We start from the raw sequence: 24,534 nt of genomic DNA, 5'->3' as shown, positions 1-24,534 counted from the left end.
GGAAATGTGTCCCTGCGCTTGTTTGGAGGAAGATAGCTGTAATGCTAATGCAACACACACAGCCCGATAGCTGCTGCATCAAGCCGCTAAATCAGCGTTAGAAACAGTAATCACGGCTTATTTTGAACCGTGATGCTAACGCCGTTAGCGAGCAGGGCAGCCACGGTGCGCCTCGTTAGTAGCATCAATATACTCCGATGCAACCGTCACGGACACGTCATTATCACACGCGTGTAAATAGTGTGTGAAAGCCGCTGCCCGTGGGAGAGCTGCTTCACGGAGGCCCTGCGGCTGGAGGCGGCTGGCTCATCCTCCATTAGCTGTAACGGTGCTGTGGTCCATGAGCGGCACGGCCCGTCACCACCGGGCCGTCCAGCGGGGCTCAGGGGCGGCTGGTGACTTACCGGCAACGACCAACACGACCGAAGAGACATGTTTCCCTGTTTAGTTGGAAACACGTTTAAAGCCCTGAAAGTGTCTTAACGGCGAAGCCTGGCCTACAAGAAGACCCGGTTCCCATCTTGACCCTGCTCGTGACAGACAGGTGCTGGTGGTGTTAATCCACCTGTTGCTCTTCACAGGTGGCTGCTGTGGCTCCGACACGAAGACCTACGCCGTGGGGGGCTGGGCCTGGGCCTGGTGCCTCATCTCGGACACCCAAAGGTGAAGACCTGGAGAACCCGTACTGTATGGTCCATGAACAACATCTCGAAGCGGTGGTGACTTTCTGTAGCTCCTTGTAGTGCTTCTCGGGGCAGATAAATGGATTATGATATTGAATATTATGATATGACGGTCAAACGTGTTCGGACACGGCTGAATGGGCTTTGGCCGTCAGATCCATGATCTCAATACTGGTCTGTAAACGAGTGGAGACTCTTACCACCAGCTCTGTTGTTTATAACTGTTAACGCTCTGAGCCGTCAGCATTCACATCTCTCACATGAGGAGTCCTGCAGGACTGTAACGCTGTGTGTCACAAGACGTCATGGAGTTGTGTGTCTGAGTGGCTTAATGTGGATAAAGACGTGTTTCCTGGTCACCAATAGATGTTAAAGATGAAAAGCCCTCTCTGGGTGTTCATGTCATTGTCGCACTATATCTTATATGTTTTTCAGCGAGTATCTAAAAGTTCTGTTTATTTGTTCCTCTCTTTGTTCAACCTCACTGTCCTTGTTTTTAGCCGAGTGTTTATTTCTGTGTCTGTACAACAAGAGCATGAAAACAGACTTAAACTTCTCGTCATGTGTCCGATTCTGAACCAGCGTAAAATTCTCTCCCAACAAAAATGAGCATTTAGCAACTAGATATTTATTCTGATATTCCACAGCTTGCTCTCATCCCATAATATGTTCTTCCTGCGTAGGATAACCCTGGAGATCATGACTCTGCAGCCCCGATGTGAGGATGTGGAGACAGCAGAGGGGGTGGCCATCACAGTCACAGGGGTGGCTCAGGTACCCCTCACACACACACACACACACACACACACACACACACACACACACACACACACACACACACACACCAGTCTGCCTGGAACTGAATGTTTGGGTACTCACTGAGATGTATGTGTCTTCAGTGTAGATGTAACATATATAATAATAATATAACAAACTGCCATGTGCATAAAGCTTAATTCAGATGTGTGGTTTACTGGTTAACTATAAATCTTGTCGTTTAAACTCTTTTTTTGAGGCAAAGTTGTTTGGATGCTCGTGTCAAAGCAATATTTAACAATCTGAGAGTTGGGCCTCTTGTTAAATAAAAATAGTTTTTGTTGAAAGATGTGTTTTTAATAAATGAAAACCATAAATCAGTGAAAAGTAAAAACAGAATGACACGCAGCCGTTATGACCACTTACCTTGTGAGTGTTTCTCCTGATTGTTTGAACACATTGTCTGTCGAGTCCCCGGATGAGCTGACGTCGCCGTGTGCTGCAGGTGAAGGTGATGACGGAGCGAGACCTGCTGGCCGTGGCCTGTGAGCAGTTCCTGGGGAAGTCCGTCATCGAGATCAAAGCCGTGGTCCTGCAGACTCTGGAGGGACATCTGCGCTCCATTCTCGGTACGGACAGACGTCACATTGCAGGCATTTCTGTTTGGGATTGTATCGAACAATTATGTTCATCTTTACTCAGTCTGCTGGTTTAGTTGTTGTTGTTGTTGTGTATTCATTCATCTTCAAGTAAAACATGTCTTTATCAGTTGTCATCTTCAACTTTCTTCTTTTGTACAAAAACAGCTTAACTTGATTGGTTTGGATACATTTATTGAACCTAATGACTCATTTTTTGTTAGTTAAATGATTTTAAGCTTCTTTAAAGGGTTAAAAACTCTGCCGCCCTCGTTTAACATGAACCAAAGAAATACCTACCGAGCCTGCTGCTAGTTTGTGGGAAGCGTTTCCAGCAGCACACGAGTGGTGTGTTGTGGAGATACTGACGCTCTCCTCTGCAGGGACCTTGACGGTGGAGCAGATCTATCAGGACCGGGACCAGTTCGCCAAACTGGTGAGGGAGGTCGCCTCTCCCGACGTGGGCAGGATGGGCATCGAGATTCTCAGCTTCACCATCAAGGTGTGTTGACCAAGGAAAACCATAGCAGGCTCTCTTGACTGAAGAAAGTCCTAACTGAGCAAAGACGGGTCAAAATGCTGCATACCTGCATGGAATCTGACTGGATGCTCACTTCCAAAGAAGGGAAGACAGCATGTATGTTTGATCTGCGGGACACAGGCTATGTATAGTATTGCGTCTTTTGAAGTTGCACCAACATCTTCACATTCAAAAGTCAACATCAGGAAAACATTGTCCATCAACTTTGACTGTGAGCGGAGTCCCGAGCATCATCATGTCGACACAGAGGCCACCTCGTCCCACCTCGTCCTGCTGCCTCAGGGTCAGCTCCCATCTCGGCCCTGGACCAGTCGGCTGGCCGTGAGCGCTGCAGCTTTGCAATGTGGAGCACATTCTGTCCAATGGCATACGTGCAGTAATAAACACCAACGAAACTTCATATGAAAGACAAAACGCGTTTTAAATTCATGGCAGCTGTTCGTCCGCCACCGTTGAGCAGAAGACGTAACTTTTAGCTCGTGGAACCTGAAAGATTGTTTATGGCTCCGGCCTTGAAGAGACGGCAGCGTTTCATTGGCTCAGCTGAGAGAACATCGTGAACTCATGAGGACAAGTCATTTCAGTCAAGCGTCATAAACGTTTAACAGCTTTTTTATGTTGTTTAAAAGCTTTGTGGTGTCCAAAGCTGTAAAAAAAATGGTTCAGCTATTTAGGTCAGATGAAATCAAACAAGCTCTTATGGCTCTGTCTCAGAAGGTTTGATTCATGTTATTCTTAAACTATTTTTTTAAATGTTTTTCGCCATAATACCAGCAGTGTGACTGCAGGTGAGCTGCAGCTGTGTGTTGGTGGGATCACACGATCCAGTCTGCAGCTCATGAGGCGTCTCCTCTGAGCGATGGCGGCTGGCTGGAGACTCGTCCTCATGCGCTCGCCACTGTTCAACTAATTGAGCTGCAGACGCAGCTGAAAGCTCAGAGTCCATTTCGTTCACATCAGTGAGTCCAGATGGTTTTCTGTGGTGCGTCTGAACCGGATTAGTGCATTAGCAGAGGCCTCAGACATTTGTGGTTTGTCTTTATTTATTTGGGGGGAGTTTCCCTGAGAGCAGTAACGCCCCGGTCACACCTGGAAGCTGCCAGTTCAAACACAGTGTTCTCTTTGGCCACCAAGTTAAAGGCCTTGCTCAAGGGCATCTCAGTGGGGGCACTAAGGGAGGGGCAGCGAAGCTTTTTACATTTCCCAGCCTGGGGATTGAGGTGACAACCCTTTAGCATCTAGACCACCACCTTCTCCTTCTGTGCTCCAGGATGTGTATGACAAGCTGGATTACCTGAGCTCTCTGGGGAAGACCCAGACTGCAGCCGTGCAGAGGGACGCCGACATCGGCGTGGCCGAGGCAGAGAGGGATGCTGGGATACGGGTAAGGAGGCCTTAGCGGGGTGGGAGACTCTAAGAGGTGGATCCTGTTGTGCACGACAACCGACTGCTTCACTTCATCGTCTCACAGGAAGCAGAGTGTAAGAAGGAGATGATGCACGTGAAATTCCAAGCTGACACCAAGATGGCCGACTCCAAGCGGGAACTGGAGCTGCATAAAGCTGCTTTCAACCAGGAAGTCAACACTAAGGTGAAGTGTGTGTGTGTGTGTGTGTGTGTGTGTGTGTACACACGTATGGAAGTGTGTGACGGGTCTCACGCGCTGCTGTTTGCAGAAAGCGGAGGCCCAGCTGGCGTACGAGCTGCAGGGGGCTAAGGAGCAGCAGAAGATCCGCCTGGAGGAGATCGAGATCCAAGTGGTGCAGAGGAAGAAGGAGATCACCATCGGGGAGAAGGAGATCATTCGGATGGACAAAGAGCTCATCGCCACCATCAAGAGGCCCGCCGAGGCCGAGGCCTACAAGATGCAGCAGCTGGCTGAGGGGCAGAAGTGAGTGAGAACGCGTCGGCTAAAGGGCACGCAGACAGTTTTATGAGCTCGTCAAACCAGTATTGCTAAACCACGAGAGAGATAACTATCACCAGCGTTGGGTTACAGTCCTCAATGGAGATCTGAATCATCTGAAACCCTCCAGTAATTCAACAGCTTTGTTTGTGTTTCTCTGTGATCAACAATAAGCTGTAACCTTTGTAGCCGGCTCGCCGTGGGAATTTAAATAGCTGGTGGCAACAACTTCCATTTATGAGCAGAACAAATATTTGTAGGTTGGAGAAGGATATCTGGTTGTTGAAATACCAGCCGACTGACTGAGTTACAGTTGCGAAGCGTCCTCGAGATATTTACTGAGGAAACAAACGGGTCAGGGTGTTGCCCGGAGGCGAAGGGAGGAAACACCACAGTTGAGCGACTGCATCTGTCGTCCCACCGCAGCAGAGAAAACCAGCTGGTAACTCGACAAGAACTGTCTGATTGTCTTCTTGTCTGTTTACTATTGCGTTTAATAACAAAGCAAAACTCTTTTTTTATCCGATTAATCAAAGGAATAATTGGTAGAATAATCGGGAGCTGCATTAGTATTTTGAGCTCTTGGCCACATTTGTCAGCTAAATGTTTTTAAAGATTTCTTTCCCCTCAGAAACTGTATTACATGATTTTGTAAATGTTCTATGATCAGAAGTCCTAAGTCAACAGCATGTTGTGGATGATATGAGTTACTGTACCGCCCTGTGCTTCAGGATCAAGACGGTGCTGATAGCTCAGGCTCAAGCAGAGAAGATCAGAAGGATCGGAGAGGCGGAGGCGTGCTCCATCGAAGCCGTGGGCAAGGCCGAGGCTGAGAAGATGAGACTGAAGGCCGAGGCCTACCAGCAGTACGGAGAGGCAGCCAAGACGGCGCTGGTCCTCGAGGCGCTGCCCCTGGTAAGACACACTGGTTGTGAGACGCTCCTCGATGCACATCCAGCTCACCGCCTGGAGGTGTGTTCAAGAGAACTCATCATGCAAACTCTTTGAAGAAATACGTACATGAATTTGGAGAAAAAAAATCCCCAATTACTTTGAAACTGTGACACCGTTGCCGTTAAAGAGATAACGTGACATTTCCAGAAATGCATTTATTCAATCACTAGCAGAGAGAGCGTTAGGTGAGAAGATTGATGTCCCGAGATGTTAGCTTAGCTTAGAAAAAGACTGAAAACAGCTAGCCTGCCTGTGTAACGCTCTCAAAACTAGCACGCTGTGTTTTTGATGGAAAACGACATGTCGATTCAGAAGTTGTGAGGCTGCGACTCGGTGTGAGACGTTATTTAATGCTCACAGTGAATACTTAACCGTGTCTTCGCAGATTGCTTCAAAGGTAGCGGCGCCGTTGGCCCGGACCAATGAGATCGTCATCCTGGGTGGAGACGGCGGCCGCATGACGGGCGAGGTCAACCGCCTGTTGGCTGAACTTCCTGTGTCTGTCAATGCTCTCACTGGAGTGGATCTGTCCAAGGTAACTTTAACACTTAACTTCCAAGCAACTTCTCACCGGCAATTTACATCTTTTAAAAAAACAGATAGTTACTTAAAGTGTGACAACATCCGTCTTTTCCAGGTTTTTCATACCTGCAGTGCATTCGATGGTGGGGTTTTAGCTTTTTGTCCCAATTGAAACCTAAAAGGAGTTGAAATCTGTCAGTGAAGCATTCTGGAAAAAGCTGAAAAAACAATGTAGGTAAATGGATAATTCGTCCTTTTTCTTTATTCTCGACAGATCCCGTTTCTGCAGAAGATGACGAGCGCTCAAGCCTGAAAACCCGACGCCCACACACGACTCTGTATCTGTTGTATGCACTCTGATGGACTGCCTTTAATACACTTGAAGAATTCTGTTGTTTTTTTACGTACATATATACTGTATACCAAGTGAATTTTGGAAACCTCTGGTGCCTTACTTTATACAGGGCCAGAATATCTGAACGCACTGCTGCTCATTCAAAAGAGTTTTATTTTATATTTTAGTTTAACACGGGAACATTTTGTGCTGTGATTTCTTTTGTATGTGACTGGTGTATATTAGTCCGTTTGCATGAAACACCATGAAGGAGAGCTGCTACTGGCCGGTGTGACGCTGACGCCCAGTCTGGTGCGTCTTCAGACTCACTCCCTCCGTTCTGCATGCTGCAGGCCTTCTTGAGCTGTGCGCCTCTTTCTTTATCGTAAGATACATCTGCGTTCACAATCTTTTCCTTTGTATATTGTACACGTTGTGATGTTTAACTTTTTCTGTCATTTTCAATTTTTACAATGTCGAAGGTGCTCTCAACCTTAAAGTCGTCCGGTCTGTTGCCCTGACAGGAGTTCAGTCCTCCACACCGTTGATATCAGGCTCCATACGTGTGATTATTATTTATATGCTGGCAGGGAAACTTCTTTCCTTTTATATTCATAGTGGGTTTAAATATAACATTAGCAGTTTGGGCCTTGATTAGGATTTAAAAGATTAGTCGGTGTTTTAAAAAAAAATGTAAAGGGAAAAAAAGATTTCATGGGCAAATTATCAAAAATGACCAGCTTGAGTGAAATAAGTTTATACAGCGTGTGAAAAAGCTTATTGTGAATAGATTGTGAAAATGAAAAGGCCAAATAGAGAATAGATTCATGTCTTCATGTCTCGAGGACGTGTCCAGATATCCATCGCCATGACAAACCAAACTTCAGAGAAACTTGCTCATTTATTTATTATTATAGTTCGCACATGTCTCATTGATTTGTTTTTGTTCAGTTTTTTATAACTGTGACCTTAAATATAGAAGCAGCTTTTAGCAGAGTACTTTAACTGATCAAACAATGTTTTATCTATTTTAATAGTGATGTGTTTGTAAATGGTCACGATGCTTTGTTGTGTGAGGACTCATGCACTAACATGTAAAGCGTCAGTGCAGCCGTAGAAAAGGTTTTAGACAGAACAAAGTTGGCAGGTACAGTAGATTATCAAGCTGGAAATGTATTTCACCCGCGTAGACACTTCCAGAAGAAGTGAATCTGCTCGTCTCTACGCGTGAAGCCCGCGGCTTCAGTTTAGCAACACAATAGAGTAGTTTAATGTACGGCTGAAGAAGCAGCCAGGACGAGCTTACTGACACTGAATTCACACAGGACTGTTATTGTTGTTGTTGTTTGTGCTCCTGAGTTGATTTGTATTTCTATCATGTTTTGCTAATCTAGTGACTCGACAAATACTGTGACCATAATGATTGGTTTAGCTGCAAATGTGTTGTGTGTGTGTGTGTGTATATATATATATATGTATATATATATGTATATGTATATATATATGTATATATATGTGTGTATATATATGTATATATATGTGTATATATATGTATATATATGTGTATATGTATATATATGTGTATATGTATATATATGTGTATATGTATATATATGTATATATATATATGAGATACATAGGCACACACATGACATCTTTGTGTTGTATTTCTAATGTTATTTACGACACGTACACTGTCTGGACCATGAGTTCCTGTATGCTCTTGCTGCATGTCATACGTCTGTAATCAGAGTAATTCATTCACTCTCAGCTTGTCATTGTAATGAATTGAAAAATGCCATAATTTATTTATTTATTGCCATTTACAGTTCTGTGATATTAATTTGATTCGTAATTCATATTATTTTTTTTACTCCTGGCTTCTTGGTTCAAGGCATGATAATGTTAATTTATTTACATACATAAAGATAGCTAAAAGTTGTTCAAATAAAACTGGATTTCGGTCAAAATCTATAAAAATGATTCATTTATTTAATTGTCAGTTTTGGTGTAATATGTTAACTGTTTTGTATTACTTAAACTTGCAATGAAGTATTTTAAAAGTTGTGAACACCTTCTCCACTTCCCAATGATGGAATATAACTCATTTACTCAAGTACTGTAATGTCATTTTCAAGTACTTAGCCGATATTGTAGTCTTTACTTAACTACATGTATTTGATTTAAAAAAAAGACATTTTATCATAATACAACAATATTGATGAACTATTATATGATATCTTATTGGCGGTTAAGCTACCAAGCAAGGTATAAAGTAATTAAAAAATAACCTTTATGAGCTGCAATATTAAACCGTTACTTTGACTTCTGGTACAAAGTATTTAGATGCTAAAGCACCTGAGCGCTTCTTCCATCGCGGCTTGTTGAGCCTTTAGTAGCGGACTGAGTTTTTGGACAGGCGTTTGTCATTAACGCCTAAATGCAGGAGCCGGTGGTCCTGTTCGCTCACTGCGCATGCGCGACAGACGTTGCTCTCCGTAGCCAGACAGCAGCAGCTCGGAGAACCAACACCGGGGATGGTCTCTTCATTTAAAAAAAAAAAAACAATATACACGTCATCTCTCCACAAAATGAAGTTCCCCTACTCATAGATTCTCGAGGAGTAAGTATCACGCTCTTAAACTCGGGTCGCGTCGCGGTTTCTCCGTCAATGAAAGGCTAAAGTTTGCTAACCAGCTGGCCTGGTCACCATAAGCACAAAGAAGCTCCTTATTTACTGTGACACAAGCTGTCCTGCTCAGCGACGTAATATCGCAGGTCTCCCACCGGAGTCGGTCCGGTTCGTGTTGGCCCGCTGAAGCGGCCCGGCTCCGGGTCTCGGTTCTGCGGCCGTTAGCTAGCTTAGCAGAGGTCCATTACAGCAGATTGAGGCTGGATGGCTAGACAGATGGCTAACGGTATCTAGCTCCAGGACGGCTGTCTGGAAGTGGACTACTCACTTCCCGGGAGCTGTGTGGCCCACACGGCCGGTGTTCTGGTCCGTGCAGGGCGTTAGCCGAGGACGGTGTCACGGGTCCACACGGGGGAGAGCTGTCTGTCTGTGGGAAAGGTCACATTACTATCCGGGTCTGCGTTCATGAAGATGCTCCTTTACTGTCACTGCGTGAGGAAGAAGCACTGCATTGACATGGAAGGGAAGAGCAGCTTCATTAGAGCATTATTGAACACGTACAAGGCGTTTGACTCTTCAGTGTTGCGTCGCTCTCATTACTCATAAGTAGGCATACAGCTAAAAGTAAGGAAGACAAAAGTATACATGTGTCTGCTATATGTAGACAGAGAAATATGTTTTCTAATAAAACAGCAGTAAGACAGGGTGATTCAGAGAGTGCTGGGATGAATATGGACAGCATACATGTACTGGACAACACACTATGACAAGTATCTGGACAGTCAACTAATGCTGAATCACCTTAGGGATCCAAAAAACTAAACTAAAAATTAGTTTAATTTTCAATTAATCTGACAGTTATTTTTCTTGATTGACTGTTGATAAAATGTCAAAAAATGCTGCTGTATGATTTATTATCGCAATAATAGATCTTTTTAATTATGTTTTTTATTTGTATTTGTTCCTTTTTTTCTTCACAAAACCCAATCTTACTTTAGACGTTTAAGAATGTCTCTTCTACACAGTGAGGCTTTTTAATTAAACTATTCAAACTGGTACCAGATTAGGAGGCCAAGTATCTGTGCCCCCTACCTGTTAAAGAGGTTTAGATGTTTTATAATATTTAATATACAGGTGTTTGTACTTTGTGTGTGTGCGTGTGTGTGTGTATATATATATATGTGTGTGTGTGTGTGTGTGTATGTATATATATATATATATATATATATATATATATATATATATATATATATATATATATATCTTTTGATAATAATGAAGTGAAAACGATCACAGCATATATGGTACAATGAAACATATTTTCCCACAGAACCAGGACGCCCTTTAATTAGAAGCAAAATGCCATATTACATTTGTAAGAGGTCAAACTGTAGAAGATGCTGGTGTTCCTGACTTGTGCCTTGCTCTGCTTCTCCCCAGTATGGTGAGGAGAAGGTGTCCCATGCTGCAGTAACGTCATAGTGACATGCTGGTCTGTCTGCCAGCATCAGGTGACCATACTGTCAGATTTCTCTCCCGCACGCAGATGAACACTGGACTTCAGAAATGTGAGTGCCCTCCTCCACCGTACTGTAGTCATACTTGCCATTTAGATGAGTCGTGTGCATCATTGGTCAGCAGTATTGGACCATGTCGTTCTGAGATATACATGACGAGACGGTGTGATTAAGGAATATTGTGTCACATATTGACCCGAAAACCTTTCAAGAGAAATAGAAAGTTTCTCTTTACAGTTTAGGTATAAATTCTGTAGACTGACGGACACATTGAATTATAGAATGGTTTACATAAATGCTTTAAAGAGAAGGGTTAAACAAATCAGTTGAATACATTCGTCTTTGATCATGTTGCCAAAAGAAGTGCCAGCTCGTTGTTGATGGCACCTTCATCAGATCCACAACATGGCTGTCTATGAAGTGCCAGCCTCAGTGGCTACAGAGCTCTTAATGGAGAGCAGATGAAGTCACTCCAAAGCGCAGGCTGCCGGACATTTTACTCCCACATTTCATGTCCTACTGTGTAGACGTACAGTACGTGTTAGTATGAAGTGTTGTGATGTCAATGACTACGTCTACATGCACAACATATTTTCTACTCGGCCGTTTATACATCTTTTGTTCCTTCTGACCAGAAATATTGGCTTTACTTTTGGTCATGCATCTCTGGCTGGTTTGTGTGTTGCAAACTGGTCTAAAACACAAGGCGCATGCCAAAGAATGCTCGTAAAACCTAAGTAACATCTCAGAGATCTGAAAACCTTCCATTGGGAACAAGATCTGATTTTGAATCTCCAAACGGAATATGCTCTTTAAATCGTATCAAATGCAGAATAACAGTGGGATATTAGTGTGCATGGAAATGTAGTCAATGCTCTTTGCTGGTATTTGTGTTTGTCTGACATTCCACACGTTGCAGGGGAAACTACACAGAAGATGAGATCTGCCAGCTATCCAACCCCAGCAGAGTTGGATGCCTTTGCTAAGAAAGTTGCCAACAGCCCTCTGACTATCCAGATCTTCCCCAACAGTGTCAAAGTACCTCAAAGGAAGCACATTCGACGCACAGTCAACGGACTTGACACATCCTCGTCCAGCCAGCGCCACAGTCCCTACCCGTCTCAGGTCAGCTCCGGCAGGGGTCTGCTGGCCGTCCTCTGCGCGCCCGCCAAAGTCGTCGTCAAAGAGTCGGACGGCAGCCGCGCCCGGCTCCTTCAGAAGACCGCCATGAACCCTCACAGCGGGCCGTACGCCACTCAAAGCACTTTAAATCTCCCTCAACCCGGCCCTCACCTACAAGGCCCGCCGCCTCCCGTGGCCCAGAAGCAAGGTATGGTTCACCCGCAGGCGCTTCAGCAAAGCATGAATCATCCAATGACTTTACAGCAGCCGCAAACCATGCCCCACCCACAGGCTTCACAGCAAAGGAGCATGGCTCATTCGCAAGCTCTGCAGAGGCAGCAGAGTTTGTCCCAGGTTCAGACTCCGCAGCAGAGATTGACTCATCCGCAGAGCCTACAGAGGCAGCAGAGTCTGCCTCACACCCAGGCGCAGCAGCAGCAGCAAAAGCAGCAGCAGCAGCAACTACAGCAGCAACAACAACAACAACAAAAGCAGCAGCAGCAGCAGCAGCAGCAGCAGCAGCAGCAGCAGCAGCAGCAGCAGCAGCAGCAGCAGCAGCAGCAGCAGCAGCAGAGCCAGCCTCATCCACCAGTTGTACCGCAGCAGCAGCATCTTTCTCATCTGCAAACACTAAAGCATCACACGGCTCCTCTGCAAGCTTTACTCGCACAGCAGGGAGCACCTCAGGACCTGCGCCACATGTCCGACGGAGCTCAGCTTCCGAACATACAGCACACCCAAGGGCTCGGTGGCCCGCAGCCCCTCCCACAGGCTGTGGGCGCGGGGCCTCCCACCGTCCCCAACAGCCTCCAGCAGCCCCCGCCGGGGACATACGGGCCCCGCAAGCTCCCCGATGCCGACGCCCCACCAAATGTAACTGTATCTACCTCCACCATCCCACTGTCCATGGCGGCCAGCTTGCATCAGAACCGGCCGAGTGACCTGAGCAGCATCGTGCACCAAATCAACCAGCTGTGCCAGGCCCGGGCCGGTATGGGCGCCACCTCCGTCTGCGAGGGCCAGATCGCGAACCCCAGCCCCATCAGCCGCAACCTGCTGATCAACGCCAGCTCCAGGGTGTCCTGTCACCACCCGGCCATGGGCTCCGTGCCCAGCTGCCTCATGGTGGGATCTCCAGACAAAGGCACAGCTCAGACTCCCAACGCTGCTCTCCACTCGCAGCCCAGTATAGCTGCTAATAGCTTAACTGCCTTTCACACAGACCCAGAAAAGGTTCAACTGCAGCAACAGCAGCTCCACCACCATTTACAGCAGCAGAAGCAGCAGCAGTTGCAGCAGCAGCAACATTTACAACACCTGCAGCAGCAGCAGCAGCAGCAGCAGCAGCAGCAGCAGCAGCAGCAGCAGCAGCAGCAGCAGCGCTCCTGGGCCCAGCATCAACTGGCCCACATGCAGCAGCCCCCTGAGGGGGCTCACCCCTGCAAGAACCCCAGGATGGAGCCTCCAACCGAGTGCGCTTTCCTCCCTCGAAACCTCAACTATTCCCACAAGCTACCCAACGCCACACAGTCCTTCCCCCTAAAGCACCCCTCAGACAAAGCACGGCCGTCTTCCCCTGTTAACTGCCCAGTAGGTTCTATGCCTTACATTAATGGTCACTACATGCAGCCGCAGTGGGGCGGCATCCCGGCCACAGCAGGGAACAATGGATCCGGCCCTCAGGAACTCCCCGTGGCTTTCCAGGGAGGGCAGGCTGCTGCCTCCGCAAACCGCATCCTCGGGGCAAAGTACAGGCCGGGCAAAGAGGGTCCTACCGACCAGTCCAAGTTGATGCAGAACGTGGATTTCTTAGGAGGGGACTTCCAGATGCCCAGCTATCAGGAGCAAAACATGGCCGCTATGGAGAAGATGCACAGGTCGGCGATGGCCCAAGTTCAGGAGCCCAACAACGGCGGCGGCGTTCATGCTCATCACCCAGGCTACCATTAACACGTGCGCTTATCTCTCTCCCCCTCCCCCCTATTGTGTTTTGAGTTTAATCTCAACAGCTCCTGTCGTTTATTCATTAAGGTCTTGCAAGTGATCAATTACATTTTAATTGCTCCAGAGCTGGATTGGTAGACCCCACCAGGTTGTGTTTCAAAGTATTCCTCAGGTCTTAAGCCATGTCGTACCTTTGTTGCACATGAAGGTTGTTGAGTAGAATTCCTCTTTTTCATCACTGGCATGGATGTGCTGCTTGTTGTTCGTGTATATATTGTGTTCTAAAATAGTCATTCGCTGATGAGAATATGCTTGTCACATGATTGTCACAGTGCTTTTTCCTAGGTTGACTTGTAAAAACTTATTTTGAGCATTTGTGGCCTTAAAACTGCCCAAAGGCAAGATATTAGGATGTCCACGTGTGATGTTTGTTTTTTTGCAATTATTTATCCTCTTAACAGGTTTGTGATCCATTTAAATAAGGTTACATTTATATGCAATTAATAAGACTGTTGATTAGTTTTTTGTCCCAGAGGCCCTCACATGAGGTGTTCACTTGTCATCAGGAATCCAACATGGCTCCTGAACGGCACCGTTTGAGGTTCAGGTTCTTTTCTTCTTTCTGCGTAACGGGTGATCACGGTGTGCACGCCTAACCATCACAGAACTTAGTTAAAAACGGCAACGCCACGTAGTTTCTCCAGTAGTTAACTCTTTATGTTTGGTAAGTGCCCCCTTGTATGCGTGTGATATTTCAAGAATTTCTTTCAAAGTTATTTTATTACCGTTTTTGTCGTATTTCTGTAGACGGCCCTACTTGAACTGTAGAAATCCCTTTTTAAACGTTACAGCCCATCGTCTGGCAAAAGGAGCAGAAACCTCTTTGTAGCTAATGTGAAACAGAACGGCTCTTCGGCAGAAACCATTCATATTTAAATGCCGTACGTATGTCGGAAGTTGTAAAGCAAATTGATCACTTGCGAGTACTTAAATTAATGCGAGCTGGGAAAACTGCTTCATTCCCCCTCACCTGTTTACTACTGTAACATGTGGCCCGATGAGGACGTTACCTGCGTGGCTGCAGGCGCGCCGCTCCATCTACTAGCCGGCTCGCCGCGTGTTGTTTCTGCTACCTATCAAGACAAAGTAAGGACATTAAAGCTAGCCGCGGCTAGCATGAAGCTTCCCCTCTCTTTCTTCGGGTTGATGTTGTCTGGAGCAATACTGTTGCTCTGCTAGCCTTCTGGAAAACAAGCCTTAATGTCACAGTAGTTATCCTCTACTTAATACTTACCTTAACTGACTTCCTTAAGTATGGCTTCATGTGAGAGAGAATCAAGGGTTTTTTCTTTCCTCCGAGCTTATTTTAAATCTGTACTGTCAGTGTGTGTGTGTGTGTGCGTGTGCGTGTGTGTGTGTGTGTGTGTGCGTTTGCAAAGGAATGGGTGATATTGCCTTAAATTGAAACATTAAGGTAATCACGCTACTCCAAATCACCAATCCTATCAAATCCCATCAAATGTTGCCTATCAAGGATTTTAAGATGATTTTAAAATATGAATAGTATTTAGCAGAATGCATAGGTATGTAGAACAGGGCTGTAGCAGTTATTTTAAAGTATTTGGACTGTTTTGTTGTTGTTATACTTAATAAATATCCTGACATAGTTTAATTTATTATTATTATTTGGACCACTGCATCCTGAAGCCATCGGTGTTTTCACATGAAGTGAATCACTTTGACACCGCGTGAACTGTCTGCACTCCGGATGCTAAGAAGAGCTTTGACCCGGAGCATCCATTACTTAATCAGACTTTGTTCACAACGCTGAGCTTTTCTTATTTTTTCCTCAATTCTCTGAATCATCCTCGTAAACACAGTCCAGATCCAAAGGAAGGAAGAGCGGTGAGAATGATCTGTCTTCAGAAAGACAGCTGAGATGCGAGCCGCAGCCTTTCTGGATTTTAATCTTATACTTATCTTATAGGGTTAGGGTTATCTTATACTGGCAGTTTTTGTTGGTTTTGTTTCCTGGCTCATGTTTGATGTGCCTGCCCCTTAAAGCTGCTATAGACTTTTCATCTTAACACACGCTAGTATGATTTGTGCGTGTGAATAGTAATGATGTTCAGTGAAAATAAGTTCCTCTTATGGCATAGACGCAGGGTGGAATTGCCGCCACTCAAATGCTGGAACATTTGGTCTGCTTTATTCCAAATATATAATAACTGACCAGTATTCCAAGTGGTTTTCAGGAGTGTGACCCAATGCGGTCTGAAGGTGAGACGCATCGCAGGTCTGAACCTTAAATCAACACTAATCGATCCGACCTGCCGTTACAGCCCGACATAGTCGGGTTCCACAGTCTCATGTGAAGTGCCTCCACTGGGCTTAGTATGGAGTAAAGTGTGAATGGGTGTGTGTGTGTGTGTCTGTTAAGCTTGGGTACTCGCACACCGGTGTGCACGCCGACAAAACCGTGCACAAAGTTAATCGCTGACGGGGGACCAAGCTACTTAGTTAAACTACTGATACTGTGTCATGGACCTGGAAGTCCAGAAGTGTGCCACGTCTCCTGGACGCCGTCGGGATGTGTGAACTGTTTGCTGCTGACTCACTGACCAAAGTGACCAAGCGTCGCTCTCTGTAACCACCCGGCTCGTAAGCCTCGGCCAGCTTGTATAGGGAACGTTCTGACAGGAATAAGCAGCCATCGGTGAGCTAAAGAAGCTCCGCTGCGCTTGTGTGTCACGGTTAAAGAAAATCCTGTGAAGTAAAAGTGTAAAGATGTGAACAGAACGTTGAAAAAATAAATCTAGAGTGAGTGCTTCCTGTCTGCCTAGTGCACAACCATTTTGTTTCTGCCATGCAAGATTCAAGATTTGTATGTTCTGTGGTTCCTTTTCACATTTTTATCACACAGAAATGTTGTCTTTCTGTAAGAATCCAATCTAGCTGACTGATGGCAATATCTATCTGTTGGGACACAGGTATGAGACGCCTCTCTAGATTTATTTTCACTCAGATTTATCCGATTGTCTTTGATTAATTGAAGATGTATCATGTTGTGAACGGTGGTGGAGGCGGCTTACTTTCTCTACTTTGTGAAAATGTGATATTCCAGTTTTGCCTAACCTTCAGGAATAAAAATGTCTTGCACAAACATTCCCCCTAACCAAAATAAAGTTTGCAAACACGGAGCGTTTACGAAAGACTGTTTATTTTGAACACATGCATATGGTGAAGATATAGATACACATATACAGATCCACTATGTTTTGTATCTAACGGCTAACGTTCAAAACAAGGGCAATAGTGTTCATATAGGACATAATTCTGAGAGTATCAGTTCAGCTAGACCAGGGCCTTCAACCAGGAATAGACCGGTTCTTAAATGTGAACAGCTTTATTGCAAATCAATGGTTAACATGTATTGTTATATATAGTGTTGTTTTATTACTGCTAATGGTTCATAGAGTGTAGAGGTTAGTTAAACTTCAGAGGCCATGGAAACTCAACGTCAATGCCTCAAAGCTACACAGCACGGTTTGCATTTTCTTTATTTATTCTTTGCTCCACACCAGACCCCCTTCTGTTGGCGTGGAGGGACATGCTCTGGCTGACCGGCTTTTCAGACACGTGGTCTACATATTACATATTGAACTTTGTTTCTAAAGTTCACTGAAACGATGGAACAACAGTTATACTGCATGTATAACCCAGAAGGTACTGCTGATGTTCTGTCAGGTGTCTCATCCAGACGAAATCTGGTGGAAGAAGTTGAATTCTTTAAGACATCCGAGTCCAGAAGCCTTTGCCTTTTCCACCAAACACAGATTTACTTGTCAAGACACCTGTAGCATGAAAAAGTTTTAATATACGGCACTATGCTGAAATCCCCTCCAAAATAAAAGTGCAGGATTTTTTTCTTAACTTTTGGTCAAGCAAAGACCCGCGACCCACTTCTGGATCTACTTGTTGAAAGTCACTGCCCTAGAGGATGATTCACTCAATTGTTATGAGTTTAAACTAATATGTGGCATGGCTGCCTGGTGGTGTAGTGGCTACCACTGACGCCTCACAGCAAGAGGGTCTGGGGTTCAGATACTGGTCTGCACCTTCTGTGTGGAGTCTGCATGTTCTCAGCTTCTGAGTTCTCCAGCTTCCTCCCATAGTCCAAAGACATGCAGGTTGGGACATTTGAATGTGCCAGGGTAGATTTTAGCTTTACGTATCCCATTTCATATTAAAGTCATTGCCTTCTTCACAACAGTCAACAATCTTTCAGTCCAACCTTTAGATTTTTAACATATATAGGAACTAGTTTGCTTTTTATATGATTCATTTATATTCCACACTTCATCAGGGGAGAGCGCGAACGCAGTCCCCCACTACCAGAAATTATGCAATCGAGATTCCCACATTTGGGGAATTCGCAGAGGTCAGCTCAGCCGAAGTGCAATGGCCAAGCCTCGCCCTGGGTGAACCACCTTCTTGATCATGGTATCTCCCTTGCCAGGTAAGTATGAGTTGTACACGTCTGAGGTCGGGGAGTCTGTCACAGACATGCCATGTTAGCTGATGGAACTAGCAATATAGATATTACCCACAAATACACACTATGAGAGGTCTGATAACCTACAGGACGATAATGTGGAGCAAAGTTATGTGGAATATGGTTACAAAGATTATTTACGTTGCACTTATTGGGTACAATTCCCACAATGCAATGCTGAATTTACATATCAAAAGCCAACCTAAACTCAGCAGCTGTATCCACGTACCTCCAACTAAAGAGTAACAGCTCAACAGAGAGTTCAGACGAGACGCAGCAAAGTCAAACTGCAGGCAAAAGTAGTTTGATCCACATTTTAAATTCAGAGTTTAAGAATCAAATCCCACGTTTTCTGCTTCTCACACATTACAACCTCTTCCTGTTTCTTTGTTCACTGCTGGTGCTCTACTGGTGTACTGCCATCTACTGGTCTGGAGTATGAACAACGCTGGTTGTTTAGCACATATAAAGAATACAGTTCTACAATAGACTGAACATGATTACCTTCATGAAGGAAGGAGTTATTGCACATCTGTTGTGTTAGACTTGTACACTTGATGAACTAATAATCCACCTTTTTATTTATTTATTTATTAATAAATTATTTAAGTTGTTGTTTTTAGCCTCTTTGTTATTTTTATTGTATTATTATTATTTGTATGCCTTTGTCATCCTGTATTGTATCTGTGCTGTTTGTGCCTCTCGTGGACTGTGCTGCTGCCTCCAGGTCATCATTGTAAATGAGAAGTGGTTCTCACCTGATTTTACCTGCTTGAATGGATTGAATACAACATATGTATGTATATGGCAAACAGCTAAATAATAAAGATTATATATATATATATATATATATATATATATATATATATATATATATATATATATATATATATATATATGATTATATATGTGTTTTCTTGTGAGTACACAGAAAGCTGGGCTGTCAGAATTTCACTTTTTGGGAAATAAGCAGTATGAAGTTTAGACAACAAACTGGATCAATGTAAATAAATGTTTTACATTTTTCCTAAAATGTGGAGAGAAAAGTGAACTCAGCAATGTATTGAACTTAATGAGTGAGAGTGTCTGAACATTGTCACTCAGTGAGACGATCAGTTCCACATCCAGCAGAGCTTCTGGTCGTTCAGCACATATTGCTTTCAACACATTGAGGGGTGCACCGTTCCTGGAGGTACTGCAATACCAGGTCGATGCGTGGAGTGGACGGAGCAAGCCCCTATTCCATCTCCCTATTCCAAAAATCAATTTAATATATGGTCCCCGGGTAGGGGACGTATCAGATATTAAACTGATAAGAACAGATACTACACTTGATCTTAGCCAAAAGGCCGAGAAGCGATAACGTCACACAGCCGGAGAACAGGACGGCACCCGCCACACAGCCAGCCTCACTGATGGGTCGGGAACTGAACTACAGCCTTTTGGGTCGTTATATGAAACAGGAACAATGTGCAATAGTACTGATGTAGCACTGGAGCGGTTTCGTTCGCGAGGTTTACATAAACTTGTGTTCACAGATTCGCCTTCTTGTTTATTTCCGGACACGTGGTGCACTGTCGTCCAATAGGAAGTACAAACGCGATAAATATAATTACAGACACGTTACGATTCATATGATGCTGATAAAAGTTTATAATTTCTTAAATTTCACGCCCCTGATTGAGAAAAGTAATGTAATTCCGCTTCAAAACTCCCTGAACGAGAACAAGTGGAGCTCTGTCTCTGTCTCTGGTGGAGAGCTGCGCTACCTGCACATCTCACCGTCTTCAGCCTCTCTCTCAGTTACAGAAGAAAACCCAGCAGTGCAGTCCTTCACTAGTTATTTTACTTCCCGAACACGTCATGTCCCGCTGACGTAACTCATCCAAAGCAGAATATAAACATTTAGAAAGTACATAAATAACGAAGAAGATGCCAGCAGCTCAAATGTGTACCGTTAGCTTCCTAGTGAGGTTTACAGAACATTTAACTACAGTTCTAAATCACGTTTTAAACCGCTAAAATATTAGCATAAGCGTCGAGTAATACAAATAATGTCAACAACCTCGACGTAAATACAACAATGTTAAAGTGCCGAACAACGTCCGCGGTGTCCTTCACACCAGCGCACGATGTCATAACACTGTTGTAGGAACAAACATGGCGGTGTCGTGAAGTACCGTTAACCTGCTGTTTTAGCGGCTAAAAGTCTACACCAACGTTAAACTGAAGCCAGCAGGACACCCTACACATATTGGTATTGACACGACTCAGTCTTCACCCTGCAGAATTATAAATGTAGCATAAAAACAATACATTTTATTGAGACACGCTAGCTCGGAGCTAACATCCACTTAGCTTACCGTTAGCTAGCACTACCTAAACACAGGTGCTGCGGCAAAACACCTCTAAAGAGCCGGAAACAACTTGTCTTCCTTACAATTGTTGTCTTAATAAAGCACGCTCTACTATTTATATATATATATATATATAAAACGTCGAGTTAAGTGAAAATGAACTTACTGAAGGTTGCATTTGATAAACGCTCATGGTTGAGGGGTTTCTGCTCAAACTGCAGCGATGTCGCGTGTGCGCTTGACCGTGTGCAAAATGACGTCAGCTGAAGTCAACACAGGTTGAAGAACACACGTTATTGTGTCAATGCCAAACCTGCTGTGTGTAATTCATCTTGTGTCGTCTCAATGTGCTGCTCTTTATGCTGCACGTTGACTCATTCAACCAAACCAGTGACTGTTCCCTCACCGTTTAAGGCTTCAGCGCTACCCCGTACAGATAGATATATACTTCATTCATCCCCAGGGGAAATGTGTTTGTAGCAGCAGCAAGCAAAGTACAGAGTAAACTTACACATATGAAGTATGAAAAACACCCAATATATACAATGATTTAATTCATGTCCTGGTGCAAAATTCACTACGTTTAAGTATATTTTAATACTTTTATATAAATTCTTTATTCCATCTGTATATTTGTATTCCAACTCCATATGTTTTTTTCCATCTGTATATTTAAAATTATTTTTTACTGCAAATTCTTAATCTGTTTTTATTACCGTTCTGTTTATTTATATTACTTGATTATTAGTTTTTTGTATTTACTTGTGAGCAGTGCTGCTGTAATCCTGTAATTTCCCCACTGATGGACTAATAAAGGATTATTTTATGATATTTCTGTTGATTGCAATTACCCTGTCCTGCATTCGGCTGAAGAAACTCTTATTGGCTTGAACATGTGCTTCTTTCTGGACCAACAGCTCCACATGGTCAAAGCTTCTCTCAATGGCAGTCTGACCTGTGAGTGACATGTTTTATTGGTACAGGAAAAAGAACTTGAATGTTTTCTGCACATCCATAGTCTCTCTAAGGTAAAAAGTCTCCTTGAAATGTAAGAATTGTATTAGGACCCAAAAAGCATGTGAAAAAAACTATAACTCCAAAAAACCTTACTCTTCATGAGTATTACACCCACTTGATACTATTTACTAAGATTAGATTCAACTTCATTGTCATTACACATGTACAAGAACAGAGCAACGAAATGTAATAATAATTACAAAAAATGTCTGGAAATGGTAGAATCTTTCCAACCTATGGTAACCATTAAAAAGACAGTGACTTCATAATATGTTCTCTGACGGGACTCTTTCACTAAATAAGTTTAAAAAACAAACATTAAATCGTGTTTCTGTTGTTATGAAATGTCAGAGGTGTGAGTGTAGGGAGATAGCACTGTTTTAAATTCTACTTATCCAGTTTCCCCAATGCTTACTAGTACGACCAGTCTGATCAGCTGGCCACTGGGGATTAAGTGCCTTGCTCAAGGTCAGGGGGTACTGCTCTTTCAATTCATCAGGGATTGAGTTGGCACATTTCCAGTCACAAGCTTCTCCAACCAGTTTTTCACTATTACCTCATTTAAAAATGATCTAATTTCCTTAGATATGTGTCTTGCATCTTGCAATTAATCCAGGCTGTGCCTGAAGTCTTCAAACTGAGACTGATTTTTATTATACGTGTCAATTTCATAAGGTTCTTAATTCACTCAATTGGTATGAATTTAAACTATTATGTGGGAGAATATATTCATAACATTGAAGGAATTTCTTTTTCTGTACGAGGAGACGTATCCTATTTCATTATTAACAGTATAGAAACTGTGTCCTTTTGTGTCGAGGCTCTGATGCGCGTGTCGAGTAATCCAGGTAGATTTTGGTGGAGCGCGTATCAAGGCTTGTGTTTGTGACGTATTTGGTGACGTTCGATGCCTCGTCAGCCGGTCGTAGCACGTGACTGATATAGAAAATAGTTTGTGGGATTGCTGTGCAGTTTGAAATATAAGAGGCAGCGAAACTGAATAGATTTCCCCCCTTCGTCTCTGTATCCAGCTTCATCTGTGTCTCTGAAATATTATTTAATAAAGCAGGAGAAATAGTCTCAAAAAGCCCAGCACTGTGGGAAATTCTTATTTTTATAAAAAATAATACAATGTTATACCTATAGTAACTAAGCACAGTCACATCAACACCCTCTACCCAATTTGTTTCCACTTTCCCTTTTGAAACCTGCCATTTTATCATAACGACAGACACAATATTAATACGTTCATAAGTGATCTATTGGCTTCACAACATCATTTGTTCATTTATTCAATTCAAAGCTTCGCACCAGGTGTCGTTATGATCACTCTGTCTGTTTTACATTCATTGTCCACTTGGTGGCGCAGTAGAGCAAACGAAGCCTCGTGAAGCTTCAGCCAAGCGAACCAATAGGAGGAAAGCACCAATGCTTCAAGAAGCTTCACCTCCTAACGTCTAACCTTGAGCACTTCTCCTTGACCTCTGTGGAAACGTCACGGGGTCAAGGAAAGATAGTAAGGACACTTCATGAGGAGTTAAGAAAAGACAACCGAGTGTTTAGAGGATCCGACTCCACTTCCACTAACGACGTAGTTATGACGCGTCGGCAGGCGATGTTAGTGACGTCAGTCAGTCTGCGGCGGTGAAACTACAACAATAAAGCATCTTAAATACTTCATCTGTGTTCTTACAGTCGTGCGTCATGCAGACGATTAAACAACCCGGTTCATATATTACTTTATTAATATAAACAACCCGGTTCATATATTACTTTATTAATATAAACAACACGGTTCATATATTACTTTATTAATATAAACAACACGGTTCATATACTACGTTATTAACGAGGTTGGAATATAAATTAAGAAGGAATATGAAAGTGAAACCAAGGGATTTTAGACTGAGTACAAAGCTACTAAACTGTCTGTTCAGTTTCAAACCTGCTGAATTAAATACGTTGTCCCACTAACGATGTGTGTCATATGAGTGGCTCATATCCATTTATCTTGTTATGGTTTATATGCAGATTATAATCTGATCATAAAAAATATGCAGACAACAGTTTATGAAACAACTTGATAGTGCTTTACTGTAATGTAACAAAATAGTGGATTCAAAAGATGATAATCATAAACATGAGTCAGGCTGAAGAGCTCGACCAGTTTAACTCTTTCATTAAAGCTTCTGTAACTAAAGTAAAATAAAAGAATGAGGACTGAGCTGTTTCATCATTTTACAGCGTGTTCAGCAACATAAACGTAACGCTCATAGTTTTCCATCCGGTTTAACAGATTATTGAAAGTATTTACAAGTTACGCTACTTATTATTTACATGATGTGCGTTTGTCTTCATGATCGTTTGTTCTCGTGAACGGCCGAATGAAACGTCACTTTGAATGTCGCCGCCGCAAGGGATTGTGGGTCGCCATTATCTCCTTTCCTTTTGTTAAGGAAGGTCCAGTGGTTCCTAAGCTCAAGGAGCTAAATTAGGAGGCATGAAGCTCCTTTCCTTTGCGTTTAGAGAATCTGACCGGCTCTCATCATGGCGGCCACTGAGGTACTTCCGGGTCATTTCCCTCATGGGGAAGGTTCCTCACCAAAAAGAACTATTCGACCACAGCCTCTGTCCTACCTACAACTGGAACTAGTTAGCCTTCATCATTCATAAAGCCAAACCTGTGCAGCTTTAATAAACATGATTGTTTAACGTTCACACTTTTTCAGTGGGGAGCGCAAATGCAGTCCACATTTTCATAATTATACGTATATTAATTTCAACACATTGAGGGGTGCACCGTTCCTGGAGGTACTGCAATACCAGGTCGATGCGTGGAGTGGACGGAGCAAGCCCCTATTCCATCTCCCTATTCCAAAAATCAATTTAATATATGGTCCCCGGGTAGGGGACGTATCAGATATTAAACTGATAAGAACAGATACTACACTTGATCTTAGCCAAAAGGCCGAGAAGCGATAACGTCACACAGCCGGAGAACAGGACGGCACCCGCCACACAGCCAGCCTCACTGATGGGTCGGGAACTGAACTACA

At 43.7% G+C, this 24,534-nt stretch overlaps 2 protein-coding genes, 1 long non-coding RNA gene and 3 other non-coding genes across 15 annotated transcripts in view; 2 read left to right on the top strand and 4 right to left on the bottom strand.

Annotated features, from left to right (window-relative positions):
* The window catches only part of LOC137790766 (flotillin-2), an 8,054-nt gene extending 261 nt beyond the window's left edge, over window positions 1-7,793 (top strand). The window contains exons 2-11 of the mRNA XM_068585283.1: window positions 582-663; window positions 1,367-1,457; window positions 1,945-2,068; window positions 2,461-2,579; window positions 3,889-4,002; window positions 4,090-4,209; window positions 4,295-4,509; window positions 5,256-5,439; window positions 5,864-6,013; window positions 6,275-7,793. Coding sequence (XP_068441384.1) covers window positions 582-663; window positions 1,367-1,457; window positions 1,945-2,068; window positions 2,461-2,579; window positions 3,889-4,002; window positions 4,090-4,209; window positions 4,295-4,509; window positions 5,256-5,439; window positions 5,864-6,013; window positions 6,275-6,313 — 1,238 coding nt within the window. The 3' untranslated portion in view covers window positions 6,314-7,793. The remainder of the gene's footprint in view (window positions 1-581; window positions 664-1,366; window positions 1,458-1,944; window positions 2,069-2,460; window positions 2,580-3,888; window positions 4,003-4,089; window positions 4,210-4,294; window positions 4,510-5,255; window positions 5,440-5,863; window positions 6,014-6,274) is intronic.
* LOC137790768 (uncharacterized) overlaps window positions 1-20,709 on the bottom strand; it is a 26,535-nt gene extending 5,826 nt beyond the window's left edge. For 8 of the 10 annotated variants that reach the window (XR_011077948.1, XR_011077949.1, XR_011077955.1 and 5 more), the window contains exons 1-6: window positions 20,628-20,709; window positions 14,620-14,682; window positions 9,295-9,393; window positions 6,127-6,175; window positions 2,378-6,004; window positions 1,866-2,098 (exon numbers count right to left, since the gene is read on the bottom strand). This is a non-coding gene — a long non-coding RNA (uncharacterized lncRNA). The remainder of the gene's footprint in view (window positions 1-1,865; window positions 2,099-2,377; window positions 6,005-6,126; window positions 6,176-9,294; window positions 9,394-14,619; window positions 14,683-20,627) is intronic. The other 2 variants (XR_011077953.1, XR_011077951.1) reach the window with 2 other exon arrangements.
* On the top strand, window positions 8,824-16,745 carry LOC137790765 (protein FAM222B-like). Its single transcript, XM_068585282.1, has 3 exons — window positions 8,824-8,957; window positions 10,407-10,534; window positions 11,403-16,745. The coding sequence occupies exons 2-3, from the start codon at window positions 10,453-10,455 to the stop codon at window positions 13,553-13,555; spliced, it is 2,235 nt and encodes a 744-aa protein (XP_068441383.1). The 5' UTR covers window positions 8,824-8,957; window positions 10,407-10,452; the 3' UTR covers window positions 13,556-16,745.
* LOC137791190 (U1 spliceosomal RNA) lies at window positions 17,913-18,076 on the bottom strand. Its single transcript, XR_011077986.1, has one exon. It is a non-coding gene; the product is annotated as a U1 spliceosomal RNA (small nuclear RNA).
* Window positions 19,275-19,465, bottom strand: LOC137791199 (U2 spliceosomal RNA). Its single transcript, XR_011077995.1, has one exon. It is a non-coding gene; the product is annotated as a U2 spliceosomal RNA (small nuclear RNA).
* Window positions 20,710-24,267: 3,558 nt separating the features above from the next.
* Window positions 24,268-24,458, bottom strand: LOC137791198 (U2 spliceosomal RNA). Its single transcript, XR_011077994.1, has one exon. It is a non-coding gene; the product is annotated as a U2 spliceosomal RNA (small nuclear RNA).
* Between the last annotated feature and the right edge of the window lie 76 nt (window positions 24,459-24,534).

Source organism: Clinocottus analis, unplaced genomic scaffold (assembly GCF_023055335.1).
Source record: "Clinocottus analis isolate CAN_PGR_092001 unplaced genomic scaffold, fCliAna1.0.p SCAF_2, whole genome shotgun sequence".
Taxonomy (NCBI): domain Eukaryota; kingdom Metazoa; phylum Chordata; class Actinopteri; order Perciformes; family Cottidae; genus Clinocottus; species Clinocottus analis.
Note: the sequence above shows the minus strand (reverse complement) of the source record. Positions and strands in the feature narration are given on the sequence as shown.